The 18,810-nt window shown below is 34.1% G+C and overlaps 1 protein-coding gene across 2 annotated transcripts in view; it reads right to left on the bottom strand.

Annotated features, from left to right (window-relative positions):
- The window catches only part of USO1 (USO1 vesicle transport factor), a 66,761-nt gene that overhangs the window by 24,963 nt on the left and 22,988 nt on the right, over nt 1–18,810 (bottom strand). For both annotated transcript variants that reach the window (XM_006198247.4, XM_015251114.3), the window contains exons 5-9: nt 17,177–17,277; nt 16,667–16,769; nt 16,455–16,510; nt 12,113–12,233; nt 3,870–4,048 (exon numbers count right to left, since the gene is read on the bottom strand). In XM_006198247.4, coding sequence (XP_006198309.1) covers nt 3,870–4,048; nt 12,113–12,233; nt 16,455–16,510; nt 16,667–16,769; nt 17,177–17,277 — 560 coding nt within the window. The remainder of the gene's footprint in view (nt 1–3,869; nt 4,049–12,112; nt 12,234–16,454; nt 16,511–16,666; nt 16,770–17,176; nt 17,278–18,810) is intronic.

Here is an 18,810-nt window from a genome sequence, read left to right as displayed (position 1 = left end):
CAAAATGACTCCTTGATCCATGGGCTGCACAATGGAGGTTCTATTAGCAGTCATGAAAATAATGTTAATCTCTATGTACATTTTCATCAGAGCTCTTGGGTGACCAGGTACACTGTCAGTGAGTAGTAATATTTTGAAAAGAATCTTTTTTTCTGAGCAGTAAGTCTCAGCAGTGGACTTAAAATTTTCAGTAAACCATGTTGACAAGATGTGCTGTCATCTAAGCTTTGTTGTTCCATTTGTAGAGTACTGGCAGGGAAGATTTAGTATGTAATTCTTAAGAGCTATAGGATTTCTGGAATGGTAAACGAGCACTGGCTTTAAATTAAAGTTGCCAGCTGCTTTAGCCCTAACAAGAGAGTCAGCCTGTCCTTTAAAGCTTTGAAGCCAGGCATTGACTTCTCTCTAGCTACAAAACTCCTAGATGGAGTCTTCTTCCAATAAAAGGCTGTTTCATCTACACTGAAAATCTGTTGTTTAGTGTAGCCACCTTCATTAATGATCTTAGCTAGATCTTCTGGGAACTTGCTGCAGTTTCTACATCAGCACTCGCTGCTTCACCTTGTATTTTTACGTTATGAAGATGGCTTTTTTCCTTAAACCTAATGAACCAACCTCTGCTAGCTTCAAACTTTCTATCTGCAGCTTCCTCACCTCTCTCAACCTTCACAGAATTGAAGAGAGTTAGAACCTTGCTCTGGATTAGGCTTTGACTTACGGGAATGTTGTAGTTTGTCTGATCATCTATCCAGACTACAAAAACTTTCTCCGTATCAGCCATAAGGCTGTTTCACATTCGTGTGTTCACTGGAGTGGCACTTCTATAATTTCCTTCAAGAACTTTTCCTCTGCATTCACAACTTGGCTAACTGGTGCAAGAGGCCTAGCTTTTGGCCTATGTAGGCTTTCAACATGCATTCATCACTAGGCTTAATCATTTCTAGCTTTTGATTTAAAGTGAGAGACATGTGACTCTTCCTCTCACTTCAACACTTAAGAGGCCATTGGTTAACTGGCCACTTCAATACTGTCCTGTCTCAGGGAACAGGAAGGCCCGAGGGGCGGGAGATGGGGGAATGCTCAGTTAGTGAAGTGGTTAGAACACACACATTTATCAATTACGTGGCCATTGTTCGTGGTGCCTCAAAATAATTACAATAGTTACAAAAAGATCACTGATCGTAGATCACCATAACAAATATAATAATAATGAAAAGGTTTGAAATACTGCAAGAATTACCAAAATGTGACAGAGACCCAAGTGAAGTGAGCAAATATTGTTGGAAAATGGTGCTGATAGAATTGCTCAGCAGAAGGTTGCCATAAATCTTCAATGTGTAAAAAATGCAATTATCTGTGAGGCACAATAAAATGAGGTATGCCTGTATTTAATGCAAATACCAAGCTATGTGTCACTTCTCCCATAAATATTTCTATATGCCTAACTAATACTTTAAAAAACATAACCACCATGCCATTATTATATCTAACAAAATTAACAGTAATTCCTTAACAGCATCTAATAGCAGTTGGATATCTGCTTTGACGATGTAAATAAAGAAAAAGGAATTAACAAATTTCAAGATAAAAGTAGGATGGATGGCTGAAGAAAGAGGTAAAGGCATTTATTATAATGGATAAGATCTATATGGATAAGAAAATAAGTGAAGATCTAATAGCAACACTCAAATATGGAATAGACCTTTATTTTTCCAGAGGGCAAAATGAGGGGAAGTTTGTATATGTTATATCAAGGTACATTCTGACTCATTATATGGATTAAATTTTTAATAATTAGAACTACCAATGAAAAGGATTCTCTCATAAGGTAATGGGCTTTCTAAGAGTCATTGGTCGTATCTGTCCAAAAAATGGCACAGAAGGATTCCTATAGGTAGAACTAGTCATAAAACTGTATTTCAGGAAAAAATTTAAATGTTTTACAACTAAAAATTTTTTCAAGAGGATGCTTTCCTCAAATTTACTCTGCAAACTTTGAATGGACGATCCTCAAGCAGATCAATTCAATTTTTAGTGGCTTAGAATTCCATCATTATTGTATCTGTGATGATGAATAATTCCAACTAAGACGTATCTACCTAAATAGGATTGTTTATCATCATTTTTGATGTGTTTTCATTTTGTGCATAATAGACAACTTGAAATACAAGCAACCCTAAATAAAGCTATCAAGAAAGAGCACCCTAATAGGTTGAAAAGCAGAAGACAACCTGTGGCTAGTGAAGCCATGAATAAATCAACCACTCAATCTTTGAGGTGGAGAATATATCAAAGTGAATTAAACTCAGTTTCTTCATTTTGAAGTTTATGTGCTTCAAGATTAGAATCTAGTCTATTCAGTTTCTAAAAGTAAAGAATACTTAAAGAACTAACTTAATACATAACCAGAATACTGTATTTTTCTGTTTATATGCAACACTCTATCCAAATTTTTTTTTTTTGGTAAAATAGTACTTTACCTTTTAACAGGCAACACTTTCTTCAAAAATAATTCTTTACATAGTATCCTAAGTTATATAAAACATGAGTAAGCTCCTTAAGTAGTTTAAATTTTCACCCTGACAGAAAATATGTATGTATTTTATATATCATCAGATCCCTTTATTCTCTCTAATCACATTTTGAAAATTACGTTTCTAGAAAATTTCTTTTATTAAAAAAGTGGTGTTGAGCAAAGATATCCAGCTTACCACTTGGGACACTATTTTAAAACATAAAAAACTAACAGCCCTGAAATGTGTAAAACTGACATGTGAAAACAGAAACAGTGAAGTTGGGAGTATCAACAGAAAGATTCTGTCTACGTTCTCCTATGAAAAATTTTCCTAACAGTTTTTAGGCATATTCTAATTAGGGTAACTATATGATTTATTATCTAAACTGGGACACTTCTGAAGTGAAACAGGACACCATCAGTAATTACAAAATGAATACTGGCCTGGCAAACTGGGGCATACAGTCATCCTAACTATCAATCAACCCTATGCAGGCAACTCCCAGAGCATGCAACAATATGCAGATTTTAATTACCAGTCTGATTAACCATCCTGTTTTGAGGAACACAACTTCAAAGACGCAGGTACAATTCAGGAACATTCAGAGACCCACAAGAATCACTAGAGAGTAAGTTAGGAGGCTAGGATAAACTTCAGGGTTTGGAGAAGAGGAATTCAATAAAGGAATAAATAAAATACTACAAAACCTTCATAATTTTCTCTGATACAAAAATAATTTGGGAACCTATTGTCTTTACTTTTATTATCTATCACCATCAAACTTTCACCATAAAGCTTAAATAAAACTACACATGATTTGTCAATTTAACTTGTATTGGACTTAAAAACTCAAGACTATTAATCTTTGGGGGCACGGACATTATCATTCATTTCCAAGCATGTAGTGCCTGGCTCTCAGTAAATGTTTACTGAATGAATTTATTTGTTGAACTTAATAGTCTGAATATTAAAATTTATGATATAGGATCCTTAATTGAAGAAGGTAGATTTTAGAAATTCCAATCAACAACCTAACCTATTAGTTTCTAGCGTAAAACCCATCAGGAAATTCTATATTTGGATTTGCTTTAAAATAATTCAACAAGGCAAGAGAGGGGAATAAAAGATGAACAAAATTGCCAGATGTCAATAATTACTGAAGCTGAGTGATGTGTATGTGGGGGGATCTCTATCTCTGAGTGTAACTGCAAATCTCCGTATCAAAAGGTTTTTTTTTTAAGTCCATATGAAACCAACCGAAGATAATGGATTTATCAAACACAGGCCATTTTCTTTTCTTTGAAATCATCACTGTCAAAATTCTTATCACATTTCCATTTAAGGACAGTATACCTGTAGCATTAGGTGCAGATTAGTCACTTTCTGTGCAGACCAGCCAGAATTTTCATCTCCAACTTCAAACCAAGGTTTCATACGTTGAATATATGAGCCTTCTTTAAAAAAATTTTGATTGGAATTGTTGTTTTTTAACAAGTTTTGGAGCAAAATCAGGCAATCTTCTACTACTATACCTGGGGAAAGAATGTAAAATGGAAAAGTTAAGGCTGACAAGACCTGAAGGAAAATTCAATCCCCAAGCATTTAAAAAAGATAAATCTCCATGCTGAGCATCTCTTCAGTATGTAAGGCAGACAGCCTGCTCTTTCTCAGGTCTCCCAATGACCTCTTGACTTCTATTTTCAACTATTCACTTATTTTAGTAACTCACATTTTTCCCTTCAAATCCAGCTCACATGTCATTTCTTCAGGAATGATTAGCAAGACCCAATGACTAGGTTAGGATCACCAACTACATGCTCTCATTGTAGCCTGCTCCTTTCACGATTATGTAGTATCTTGTCCACTAGATTATAATTTGTGAAGACAGGAATGGGTGAATGTCCTACTTACCTCTGCATCCTCAGCAGAGATAGAGACAAGAGATCAGGTGTTCACATGGTAGGTCACTACTCAATATTTGTTGAATGACTCAATCGTATCTTATTTAATCTCTAAGAAGCACTTGATATTGCTGTTGCTATGTCTCTTCCTTGAAACTTCCTCTTCTCTTGTTTTTTTTTTAAGAACACTAACTACTCCCTCCTTTCCTTATAGATGTTGGGCCACTCTTCAGGCTTCCTATTGTTCAGAGTTCCTATTCTCCACTCTTTCATCCTTTTCCTTCTTCTCTTTGTACAACATACCAATTTCCAGGGTTGCTTAATACTACAGCTTCTATTATTATCACAGCTAAAGGTCTTCAACATGATCTCCACTTTATCTGGTTTACCAGCTGCTAGTTTAACCAATGAGCTCCACTTCCTTGTGAAACATATGACTCATGCTGGATGCTCACAGTTGGTAGGTTCCTCTGCATGGTACACCCACCCCTTTGCATCTACTAGTTGAGATGTGTTCTTATAAGAATCAATTGCTTTTTAAAAATTAATACTTTTTCAGACTAGCTTTAGGTTTACAGAAAAACCTAGCAAAAAATAAAGGGAATTCTGATATACTCTCTCCTTCCCAGGTTTCACTATTACTATATTTAGCATCAATGTGGTACATTTGTAGACTGACAAATGAATACTGATACATTATTAAGTCCATGTTGACATTAGGGTTCATTCTTTGTCTTATACAGTTTTATACATTTCACTGTGTGTATAATTTCATGTATCATACAGAATAGTTTTATTGTTCTAAAGATCTTGTGTTTCACCTATTCATTCCTCTTTCTTCCCATCTCCAAATCCTTGGCAACCCTTGATCTTTTTATTGTCTATAAGGTTTTGCCTTTTCCAGATATCGTAGAGTTGGAACCACAGAGTATGTAGTCTCTCCAGACTGATGTATTTCACTTAGCAATATGCATTTAAAGTTCCTTCATGACTTTTTGTGGCTTGATAACTTTTCATCATTGAATGATATTCTACTGTCTGGATGTACTACAGTTTATCCATTCACCTACTGGAGGACACCTTGGTTGCTTCCAAGTTTTGGCAATTATGAATAAAGCTGCTATAAACATTCGTGTGCAGGATTTTGTGTGGATATAACTTTTCCACTCATTTGGGTAAATATCAAGGAGTGTGATTATTGGGCTGTACGTTAAGAGTATGTTTAACTTGATAAGAAACTGCTGAACTGTCTTTCAAATTGGTTGTATCATTTAGCATTCCCACTAGCAATGCATGACAGTTCCTATAGCTCCACATTCTAGCTTGCTTTTGGTGTTGTCAGTGTTCTGGATTTTTGCCTAATAGGTGTGTAGTGGTATCTCATTATTCTAATTTGCATTTTTCTAATGATATATGATGCTACCTTTTCATATGCTATTTGCCATCTGTATATCTTCTTTGGTGATATGTCTGTTCAGATCTTTTGCCTATTTTTAAATTGGGTTTTTTATTTACTTGTACTTTATGAGTTCTTTGTATATTTTGGCTACAAGTCCTTTTTCAGATGTGTTTTGTAAATATTTTCTTCCAGTCTGTAATTTATCTTTTTATTCTCTGAAGTGTCTTTTGCAGAGAAAATTTCTATTTAGTGATGTCCCACATACCAATTTTCTCTTTCATGGGTCATGCTTTTTGTATTGTACCTAAGAGTAAATGACTATTGTTCAGAAATCTATCATGCTATTTGTACTAGTTATTAATTAACTATTATGTAAACTACTAAAATGTAAGTATGACAACAGAGCTATTTTTATGAGAACTACCTTTAAATCTGGCAAAACTCAATGAAATCAAGTCATTATGAACAGCTATTGTTACGCATGGATAATACAAGTCTAAAAAATAAGGGAAGTAACTGCGAAACCCCAGAAAGATCCTGCACTCCATTTCAAGGAAACCAAAATGCAAATCCTGTGATATATTATAGGTGTGATATATTCAAGAAAGATGATCAAAAGACTCCAATCAGCAGACCCGTATTCAAAGAAAAGATCTGGCCTTAAACCAAAAGATTAGCAAATAAATGTACATTAAAAAATGTGTAACGTTTAACTTAAAATGTTAAAGTTGTACATATTAAACATTTTTTAAGAATTTGATTTAATTGATTTCTCCAGATTAGAGGCTTCCTTATCTCATATTCCTGAACCATGTGGATTCCACCCTCATAAGCAGAAACCACTCTATCTATCTGTCTTTTATGCAGGACCATAAATCTCCATTATGTAAGATCTGCCATTAGGACCATCTGAAGGCGCTGGAGAAAACAGAATGTCAAAGCCCTCACTATAACTAGCAGGCCTTCCTTCCAGTGTGCAAAGTGAATTCTAGAGCCTTGAGGTTCACTATCAATGAAAAGAAGCCATTGGAACTTGTTTCGGCAACCACGAAGGATCTAGAATTCACTCTGCAACCTTTAACCACTCCCACCTTGCCTTAGAATCCCATTTTCCTTGGTCACCTTTGAAAATGTGCACCTTCTGCTCATCTATGCTTTCCCATTTTCTCATCTTAGAATGCTTCGTGTTTCCTCTCCCCTGCTTAATCCCCTTTCAAACTCTTTTATGATGCTACCTCAAACTCCCAAACATTGGTTAATAAAACCTACTATACCCTCAATTACCTTATGAAATATTCCTTTTCTTTAAAGAAGCTACTTTACTCTGTAATGTTAATGATCCTCTCAGCCCAGAGTACTTTCCAGAGATCATCGATCCTCTCATAAAAATCTCCTGTTCCACTGAGGCTCAGGCCATCTGGCTGTACCATCTATTTTACAACTCCTCATTACAGTTACATAGCAAATTCATGGTCACCACTCTTTGCTCACCGAAAACAATGGCATTTCACTCAAAGTCTTTTTCCTTTCTTCATGTTCTGCTGTCACTCTTGATTTCAATTTCAATGACAACTCATCCAATACCTGGACCCCTCAGTCCCTTGGCCTCATCTTCAGAGATAATCCTTACTCTAGCACTGAAACCTCCTATCTTTCCAGCTCAAATATTCTCAACATATCTGTTCTAGTTTCCCTGAGACTTTTAACCCATCAACGTCTTCTTTTTAGAAAACTCTTCTGTCTTGACTGCCTTCCTTATCTAGCTTTGGCACATATAGATCTTCATTTCTTCCACCTTATAATTTGCTAACCTCTCGTCTGTCTTTCCATAGACAGTGGAAAAGGCACAATCCCATCAAAAACTGCCTGCCTGGCCTTTTACCCCCTACATCTGTAATTAGGTAGCTGAATATTGGGGGGAAAGGGGGACAGATAATCAAATAGTCTGCACTGCTATAAAATCATGGTGAACACCCTCAATGGGGCCTTTATCCTTGCCTGGGAATCTCCCTAATTACAACAGTCAACAAATCTCCTATTCCAAAAGACTATTTCCAGTCTTCTCCATAATTCTCAACTGCGTCTTCCTCTTTCAACTCAACTCCCTATCACCAAATCCAAAAAAGGACCTGAATCTTCACCCATGCCATCCTCTGTTATAATGGAAGATATGCTTCTTCTCCTATTTTAAAAGCCAATCCTTACCTCTACTCTGGATTCTGTTTCTTCCTCCTTTTTGAGGTATTATGTATCACTGACTGATTGTCTTCTGTTTCTCTCATTTCAAACCTCTGCCCCCTCTCTGCTTGCTTACACTGGCTACAGTCTCTTCCATTTTAAAGAAAAAGCCCTCTTATATTAAGGGAGAATAATCTGATAATTTCCATAGATGTAGAAAAAATGATTATAAAATGCAAGACTCTTTCATGATAAAAACTCTTAGCAAAAATCAGACTTAAAGGTGAAACATCAACATTCTCATTAAAGTCAGAAACTAACACTGAGTCCAGGTATAGGTCAGTGGCAGAGTACATGCTTAGTATGCACGAGATCCTGGGTTCAACCCCCAGTACCTCCATTAAAATAAATAAATAAGAAAAAAAATTCAACACTGTACTAAGGACTCTAACCAGTGCAATAAGACAAAGAAGAAAAGTGGTATGAGAATTAAAGAAAGAAAAAAGATTATTCTTAGTTGTAGAAAATATCATTATCAACACAAAGTCCAATTAGAACTAATGGTTTAATAAGGTGGTTAGATATAAGACCATTATACAAAAATCAAGTAGTTATCAATTTGAAAATGTAATAGAAAGAGATCCCATTTACATGTAACAAAAAGTGTAAGATGCGTACAAATGAATCTAATAAAAAATGTATACAACTCTGTGTTCAAAATTATAAAATATTAATGAAATACATAAAAGAAGACCTTAATAGATTAAAAGATATACCTGGGATCATGGGTAGAAAAAGTCAATGACAATCCTCCTTAATTTTTAAACTCAATATATTTTTTTTAACTCAATATATTTCTAATTAAAATCCCAACTGGAATTTTTCAGATAATTTGACTAGCAAGTAAGTTTCATTCAAATGAAAAACAAAAGGAAAAGAAGTGTAAGACAATTCTGAAAAGGGCCAAGATAGGAAATTTTTTCCTGTATTCTAATAGATTATTATGATGCTTTAGTAATTAAGAGAGTGTGGTTTTAGTGTAGAACTAGACAAGTGAACTAATGGAACAGAACAGAGAACTTAGAAACAGACCTGTACACATACGGAAAATTGACCACAAATCTTAGAATATAATTCAAATGCAAAATCCCTACTAATATAAAAGACAAAATTTTAAAGCCTTTCATATAAGAAAGTGATGGAAACCCTCTATGCCCTTGAGGTAGAGAAAGATTTTGTAAATAAGACACAAAAGCATAAACCATTAAAAAAAAAAAGCCTGTGATAATATTACAATGTTAAACTTTAATAAAAACACTAAAAACAGACTAAGAAACCAAAAGAAGATAACTGAAATATGTATTATCAACAAATGATTAGTACCCAAAATATATAAAGAACTCCCAGTCATCAACTAGAAAAGGAAAAATGTTCTTACACAAAAATGGGCAAGAAGGTAATTCAGAAGGGTGAAAGATAAGCAAACAAAAAACAGACAGTGACCTCATCCATGAAAATATGCTTAATCTCATTAATTTAAGAAGTGAAATGAGGTCAATGAGATACCATCTCTTGCTCATCAAACTGGCAAGCAAGAATTGACAAGATGTGAAAAACAGGAACTTGAAAACATTGTTGATGGAGTATAGGCTAATAAAACCATTCAAGAGAGCATACCAGACAATACCTGGTAAAGATGAAAAAAGTACTATTCTACTTCTAGGTATATAATGTAGAGAAACTTAATACACAAGTAGATACATAAAGACCAGTCGCTTTAACAGTTTATATTAGCAAAAACGTATAAAGCCTATCAACTCAACAAGAAAATAACAGATTATAGTATATTCACACCCCAGAATAAAATATCATGCTTAAAATGAATAAACTACAGCAACATGTACCAACATGGATAAATCTCAAAAAGATAATGCTGAATAAAAAACAGAAGTTGTGAAATTACGTTCAGAAGGATACTTTATTTAAAAAGAATTGGATGGTAGGTACACAAGGGCTTGTTATGCTATTTCCTATTGTTTTCTGTATGCTTGAAATATTTCATATCAATAAAAAATTTAAGAAGAGAAAAATCATTCTTTGTCAACCTCCAGTTTCTGTTCACTTCTGTGCCCCCTGTCTTTACCAGATTCCTGATGTGTTTTCTCTACTATTTAATTTTCCCTCTTGTAATTCACTCTTCTGATACTTCAATCTGGATTCTGAGGCAACCACTACATATAAATGCTCTCCCCAAGGTCATCAGTGATGTTCACAGTCTAAATCCTTCAGATACATTTCTTATCCTATAGATACATGTCCTTATCTTGATAGCTCAGTGACTTCTAAGACTGGTACCTGCTCTCCTAATCCTTCAAAAAGTGTGGCTCTCCTCTTGCCTCTCAGCCTGTTTCTTCTCACAGTCTCTCTTACTAATGCCTCCTCCTCTAATATTTCTTAACTACTTGTATACCTTAGGCTCTGTCCCAGCACTTCCCTCCTCACTCTTCACTTATTCTAAATGACTCACCTAAACTCTCTTGTTTATCTAATTTTGTTTCATCTATATTCTCTCAGATCTTTATTTCCACACACCAGAAATTGACACAACATTGTAAACTGTTGTATTTACAACATGACACAGAATTTCTTAGAATGAAGTCCACTTTCTTTAATGTTGTACAAAAAAAGTATGAGTAAAAAAAAACAAAACAAAACAAAACAAAACAATTAAAAAGAAATCTTTATTTCCAGCCCAGCCCTGCCCTCCAGATTAGTAAGCCAACTGTCAACTATCCAACACTACTTGCTAACCTCAGTTCAGTGAATGCAAACAAACTCATTCTCTTCTCTGACCTTAATGCTAGATTTTTGGTTCAACTTCTCATTAAAAACAACTAAAACCCCTGAATTAAAAAAAAAAAAAGCCTAGGAGCAATGAAGAAGTGACAGTTTAGCAGGCTAAAACTGACAAGAAAATGGGTATCTACACAGCTAAACAAGTATAAAACTACCTTTTGGCTGGGAGTACATTTCTTGATCTTGATAAATCTAAAATGTTCATTTTGACATTCTCATGGGACAGAAGGAAAATAAATCAAAGCCAAGGGTATACACAAGGTAAGGAAGAAATCTAACAGAAAACTCTTCAACTAATAAATCAGGACCTCAAAGGGATATATCCTCAGGGTGAGAATAATGAGAAGTTAACTAGTTCTCATAAATTTTGTAGCCTGGGTTTGCATTGCCTGAGTGGTCCAGGAAATATTAAGTCTTAAGTTTGGATTAAGGTGATCTCAGATAATCTGCACCCCCAGGGCTTGGCAGAAACAAACACATTCTTCTCCAGGGTTCAAATTCCGTTAAGTAATTCTATTACGTGTCACACAAAACATAGTCAAAGATAACCACATACCATACTTAAGAACCAGTAGAGCAACTACCAGACCCACAAAGACTTAAAGTACTAGGAATATCAGACAAAGACTATGAAATAGTTGTTTCTTAAATCCAAAGAAATAAAAAGTAAGTTGAAAATACATGCAGAGAAAAGGAAGTTATAAAAAATTACCTAGCAAGTCTGCCAAAGAACAAAACAGAACTTCTAGAAAAGAAAAATTTAAAACTCAATAGACACATTTAATAGCCAATCAAACATAGGTAAAGAGAGAAGAGTTGAAATAGAGAGCAGGTCAGTAGAAACAATCCAGAAGAATGCCTGGAAAGATAAAAAGATGGAAAACGCAGAAAAGAAAGTGACAGCGTGAGAGCCTAATCAGAAGACAGAGAATTGAACCTGAGTTTAGAAAGACAGGAGAAAATGTGGCAGAGCAGTATTTGACATGATATAGCTGAGATTTTCTGGAAATGATAAAAACATCAACCTAGACTCTGGAAGCCTACCAACTATTAAACATAAATAAAAAGAAACATACTCAACACACCATAGTGGAAGGAAGAATATAAAGCATACGTCCTCCCCCAAGGAAGCCTCTCTCAACACGTAACAAACCAACAAAAAAGTACACGTCCTTCTTTCTCCCTTTAATCGCATTCCTGAAAAGTTAACAATTCAATGAGAACAAAAAGAATCTCTTCAAATCAATCTCTTCATACTATACCTCCATCACTGTTCCCCTCCTCTGTAATAATGTCCAGTAGTCTTTCAAAAGCATTTTCAAAAGCAACAATTTTCTGGATTGCTCCATTGCTTCTTGTTAGTGCCTGTAGCAGTAAGACACCCTTATGGAGAAGAAAGATAATGTTAAGTGGAGTACAATGTTTAAAAGACATTTAAAAACTACTTAAAAAACCACAGAGTTTTAGCAGTGGCAGGAATCTTACAAGCGCAACTTCTTCACTTTATAGAGAGGGAAAACAAGGACAGAGAAAGTAAGCAATTTGCCTCCCTAAGCTACATAGATCTCAAAGGGTCAGAGCCTTGGCTAAAATCCATGTCCACCAATTCCTAATTCAGTTCTCTCCACTGTGCAATATAAATGTATGACAATTCTTGTACAGTCATCAATCATTACACAGCTTTCATTGTGGTCTAAGAGAGCTGAACATGATTGTATCTGTCTCAATAATGCCTCTGCACATACTTCACAACAGTAACAATAAGAAACTGTGAATTCACTAATATAAATCAATAAACACCATCACATTCTAGCAGAGAAATTTCAGATATTCTTACAATTATCTGGCCTGCAAATACTCCAAACATGACTCTAAGTTAATAGAAAAAAGAAAGAATTCTAGCCTCCTGAATGGCATGTCTAATACAAGACAATTCTCAATAGTCTCTTGCTTCTGATTTTTAGTTTTTCTCAGCTCCTGTTGGGCTAGATTTAGTCTATATACTCTGCAACCTCTTTATTATTCAAGAAAAACTCACTGTTGACAATTTCTGCTTATTTTACTATCAAACAAGTATTTTACGAGCCCAGAAGAGCCCAAGAATACCATTAGGTCAAAGAGACAGTAAATATTTAATAAAAAAAAAACCAGGTATTATTTGGAGGAAGAGGAATAGCAACTAGGTAGTTCAAAAGTTCCAAAGAGACAAAATTTTTGCTGGCTGTCAGTACTGGGCAAATAAGTATTCATGTTAAGACAAAAAATGCCTATGGCCTAACGGCTTATCCTACTAATTTTCCTGACTATCCAGTCTCAATATTAAGATGAGAGAGAAAGCAGAAGTGTTTACTTTTACATGTCAAATTCTCCTACCTAATGCTAATTTGAGATTAACTGTTAACAAAGGAAGGAGGAAATACAGTGGAACAAACATTGAGGCTGTGAGTTAGATACGGTGGGTTTTAAAAAGGGTTGTTGTACTTACTAGTGCAACTTAAAGCAAATTACATAAATCTAGAATCTTAGTACACCCACGTGTAAAATAAGGATGATATTATTGTCACATGGTTTTTATGAGGATTAAAGGAGATGACATAACTTCTATAGAACCTAGGTTCTCAACACTTATCAGTTTCTTTCCCCCGACTATTAAGAGGTGCATTCTTCAATCAAACACATCCACTAAATGCTAGTAAGAAGGAAAAGTACACTCATTAGTCATTGAAAGCAAGTGGGCACCAATTCCTTACTTTAAAAACTGGTAATTAATGAGATTAATCTATTTATCCTCTCTTTCATGTGTGAATTACATTTCAGGGCAATAAAATACACTGGTTGATAAAGCAGAGCTCTTCACTGTGGAATATTAAAGCTGAATAAATGTAGAAGAATGACAGAATTATAAAATCACTGTTTTGAAATCCTTAACAAAATAACAGATTCAGGCAATGATCACTAATGAATGATCAGATTTAATGGAGGAAAGAGAACTTTACAATATAGGGATCTGGTGGTCACCACCTGAATCAAACCTACTGATCACTACAAGTGGGACGGACAGATACTACATTTCTTGATGTGTTGTATAATTAAGTAGGCTGCATCACCTAGGAAACACCCTAGCAAAGAGGTGAACCAGAACCTAATCAAGCCCTTTAGATAAGTTAATAGACATTAACAATCAAATATAATGGGAGAACTTCGTCTGGATCCTGATTTGAAGAAACCAACTGTAAAAGACATTTATGAGACAACTGGGAAACGTGAATATAGACTCGTTATCTTATTTAAACTGAGAGCTAAAACAAAGTTGTTATCTTGTTAAATACGATAATGGCATTGTAGTTATATAAGGAAACACATACACATGACATGTGTACTGAAGTATGTATAATGGTGAAATTATTCAGATGTTTCGACTGCTTTTAAATACTCCAGTAAAAATAAAGGAGAGTGGTGATGGGAGGGGTAGGTGAAGCAAATATAACAAAATCTTGAAAATTAATGGATTTAAGGGGTGAGTTTGTTTGTATTCTCTACTTTTGTGTGTATTTACCTTTTTCATTATAAAAAACTAAAAATTAAAGAATGAAATTACAGTCTATCACTTAGAAGTGAGCTAGTCGTTACTTCTGACAGTTTTCTCAACTTTTCTTTCTAATTTTAAAACACTAAGTAACAAATAAATATGATAGTTCAGTGTACCTATGGTAAATGACCAACTGGTTCTCTAAATCCAGATCAAAATCAATGTTTCAAATATAAAACAAAAGGGGGCTAAAAATCTTTACCAACAGGCTCCCAGGGAGGTTAGCCAATGTTGACAACTGTCATTCAATGCAATTAGAAAGATTAAAAAGAAGGAAAAGAAAAGACAATTTTAAAAGAAGGATAAAGAAAAAGGTACAAAAGAGGGAGGAAAAAGCAGTCTACTATTTGAGACAGTTACAGAGTGCTACTAATAATTGCCAGAGGTGACAGTTAGTTTCCTCTGGTTGACAGTGTCAATTGTGCTAGATTTTGGTGTGTTTTATTACATAATGTTTGATAGTAAATGTCTACAAAAAATTCAATGAATAGGTTTACTGAAACCAAAGACAAAAAGGCTGAAGACATGTAAAACTCCAAAATCTAAACACTACAGCAAAAGTATAACTTAATCCCTAATCATAAAATTAATGAAAACCAACATAAAATAGAATCATTTTATCTGTTTCTAATAAAAGTTGAGGAGAAAAGGTTAGGAGCAGAAAAAAAAAGTAGAAAGTTAAAGGAAATAGTATATTTAAGAACCAACTTGATGTAGTTATATATACACACAAATTATATATGAAAATGAAAATAAATGGTGATGATACTAATAACAATCCAAGGAGAGAATCTCTTTTTAAATGGTTTTTGTGGTACCGTTTTATTTAAATTGAGGGCCAAGAGAGGAGTAAAATAACACATTCAGGTTTAGGGTATATAGTAATATTTTAGTTAAGAAAAGACACACAAAATTCCTAATAGATAGGTACACAATTCTTAAAAGAATAAAAAATGTCCTTCTCATGAGTTACATTATCATTCCTCCACTTACAATACTGCACTGATATATGTACTACAAAATTTTAAACACAAAGCTAAAACTACCTGTCCATGTGGACTCTAAGTCAAGAGCATTTCAGCTTTATCTCTGCTTTGCCATGAACCAGTTGTGAGGCTAAGGGCAATCCAAATGTTGTTTACTAGCACTTAAGATGAGAAAGGGACAGGGCCAAGTACCACAAATATAAAGATGAGTAAGACATTACTAACAAAAACAAGTCACTCAGTTTCCGTGAGTCTTGGACTTCTAAGTGTATATATGGAGACTGAATTAGCTTGATAAAATCTCCTAGTTCCAGGCAGTGAGGGATATAGCTCAGTGGTAGAGCGTGTGCTTGGTGTGCATGAGGTCCTGAGTTAACCCCCAGTATCTCCATTAAGGAAAAAAAATCTCCTAGCTCTAATAAAAAAAAAAATTTTCCAATTGTTGTATAAAGAGTATTAAGGTTTTGATCAAGTTGTAGATAACAGAGAAAAATGTTCAAGCAACTAAACAATATTGTATCAATACAAAATATTCAAATATATATGCAAACATTAAAATAAATCAGAATGGAAAATTAACTCTAGAGCAAATCATGCTCTATAGTTAAATAAAGATTACAAGGAAAATCCTTTGAAATATGCATTCAATCGAATAAGAGCGAGGATTCCAAACGTGACACTTTGTTAAGGTCATGCAGTTCAATGTATGGGGATGTTTCCTCTACTCTTTCTGGAGGGAGACTTTGGTGTCAGTACAACCCTTCAGAAAAGGATGAAAGAAATCCTAAACTTGTGGAAGGCATAAGTTTGAATAGCAAAATCATTTGTCTAAGCCAAAATACTGAATAGGCAGAAAACAAAGAAAAAATGTGGCCTTGCATATGACTTTAAAAGGTCTAAAAGATTGTCTAATACCCCAACATTCCAAGTCTAACTTTTTATGACTCTGAATAAGGGTCAACAAAGATTTCATTTACAAAGAGAGAAAACAAAATGCATATTCTTAGACTTTTTTCAAGTTTAACTTACATCATTACGTATAACTTCCCTGGAATCCGCTAGTAAGTCCATCAATCTTGAAACACCTGAAACATATAACTATGTGAAAAACACTGGCAGATCAAAATTACAAATAGTGATTCAAATTATAAACAATTTATTAACACATCATTTCAGTCACCCTCTTTAGGAATGATCCTCACTTTTAATCCAAAATTATATAAGGAAGATGAGTCACTCACCCATGGGACTGACTAAAATAATTTGCTGCACTTGAGGCCCTAGCTGTTTTAAAAGAGAAGTAAGAAGTTTCACACCAGGCCAGCGGACGTGGAAATCAAACTCCTGTAAGAATTTAAAATATTTAACATTTGTAACTCACATTTTCAAGAAAAACATTTTTTTTCAACTAATACCAGTAGCACAAAAAACTAGAAACAAAAAAGAGTTTGGAGAACTTTAAAAAACTAAGAATAAAAAGCAATAAAAAGAAATGAGTTAATATAAATTGATCAAATTGATTAAACTATTATTGACTAGATAAAACAGTATTTTATAAAACTGGAAATAAGAAGTAAATCAATATTTCAACACACTATAAGGCTCTTAAAACAAGCATGTAAATCTCTTTCAATGATACAACAAATTTTACTATCTTAAAAAGGTATATATATGTTGCTTCCTCAGTAACACCCAAAGAGGCAACAAAAGAAGCTTATAAAATGACAAAAATAGCAAGGTTTTTTAATTACCTCTAATAAAGATAACAGGAGAGTGACATTTTCTTGCTGCTTAATGAAAATTTCTGTAAACTGGCTTCCCAAATCCTCATTCTGCCTTGTGGAGTTTTCTTCTGTAACATTCAAAGATAAGGTACTTGAATATGATGCTTTGTTGTTTTAAAGTATCCTTTTTGTTACAGAAGCTAAGCAGAAATGATAATTTTCTTGGAACTGTATGTCGGAAGTAGTATCACAATTTTGCTGGAAAGACATATCCTAATAATAACTTTCAATGTCATTTAAATGAATTTTTATTTTTTAAATGTTTAAATATGCTACTCAAAGAAAATACATTTAGATTTTTCACATTTTCTCAAGGTCATTTTTTAGGTTAAAACTCTAGAGTACAAGGGGACTTACTAGGGTGATGGAAATATTCTATCTCAAATGTGATAGTCGTTACGCTACTACATACCTTTGCCCAAAGGATAAATATTAATATATGTAAATTATACCTCAAAATCTCCTCCCCCAAACATTATTGAACTATACAGTTCTTACTGTTACTGCGTTAAATAATTTAATTATAAAATCAAACCAATCATCTGCAGATCCTTCAGTATCTTTTTTAAAAAAATTAACATATATATCCTATGAAGTTATTTGGCAATAAAACCAGAATTTTTAAATTTGACATTTAATTTTTTACTTGTTCTTTAAAAGATTTTATATTTGTCCTTAAGACTTGAAGGTCTTTAGATTAAACCATCTGTTGTTTCAATGTATTATATCAAAAAAATGTAAAGGATCACTAAAAACTGAAGCAACAATTACAAAAGTAAATTATCATTTAAAATCTGCCTACACTATAAATGCAATTTAGAGATGGCAAGTACACTACTCCTCATTCCCTCACCCATACCAGACACAGCTAATCCTTTTCCACATGTTGCTCCAGGCAGTGACTATAAACCAATGGAGTTGGCAGTCAAGATCAAATACATTTATTACCCCTCAAACAGTTCTTTTTCAAATGTGACATTGTAGTATTAATACGCTTTAGAAAGCAAGTAGTGACAAGTACTGACAAGAAAAGCAAGGCAATCCAACAGTGACAGTGATAATCACATCTAATTATTTATAGGGAAAAGAGAAAAGAGAAGAGACCACAAGTAGAAATGTTTTCCAGTATTGATTAATATGCTAGGTTTTTCCTTCAGAAACCCTAAGAAATATTTCTTTTTATCATCTCTTGTATCAGTAAAAGAATTAACTGTTTCTGGACCTTAAAACTACATTACTCAAACAAAAAATACTTTGCTTTTAAAAGGACTAGCCTGGCTGTGCTAAGACAATAATGTCAGGGGAAGAGGGAAATAATTGGGAGACTGATTAGGAGGCAATCATCAGGGTAAGGGATAAAGGTGACTTAGACAGTGGTCATAATTCTTATGAAAACAGAGGGAACAGGATTTGCTGACATACTGCTTAGAAGGGGTGTGAGAAGGTGGGGAAAAAAAGGAAGAGTGATTCTAAGGTTTTGGCCTGAAGACTGGAAGAATAGTATTGCCATTTACCGACTGGAAACACTGTGGAGGAAGCAAGTTCAGAGTATAGAGAGAACCAGAAATTTAGTTTTGGATGTATCAAATTTGAGATAGATA

Source organism: Vicugna pacos, chromosome 2 (genome assembly GCF_048564905.1).
Source record: "Vicugna pacos chromosome 2, VicPac4, whole genome shotgun sequence".
NCBI lineage: Eukaryota > Metazoa > Chordata > Mammalia > Artiodactyla > Camelidae > Vicugna > Vicugna pacos.
Note: the sequence above shows the minus strand (reverse complement) of the source record. Positions and strands in the feature narration are given on the sequence as shown.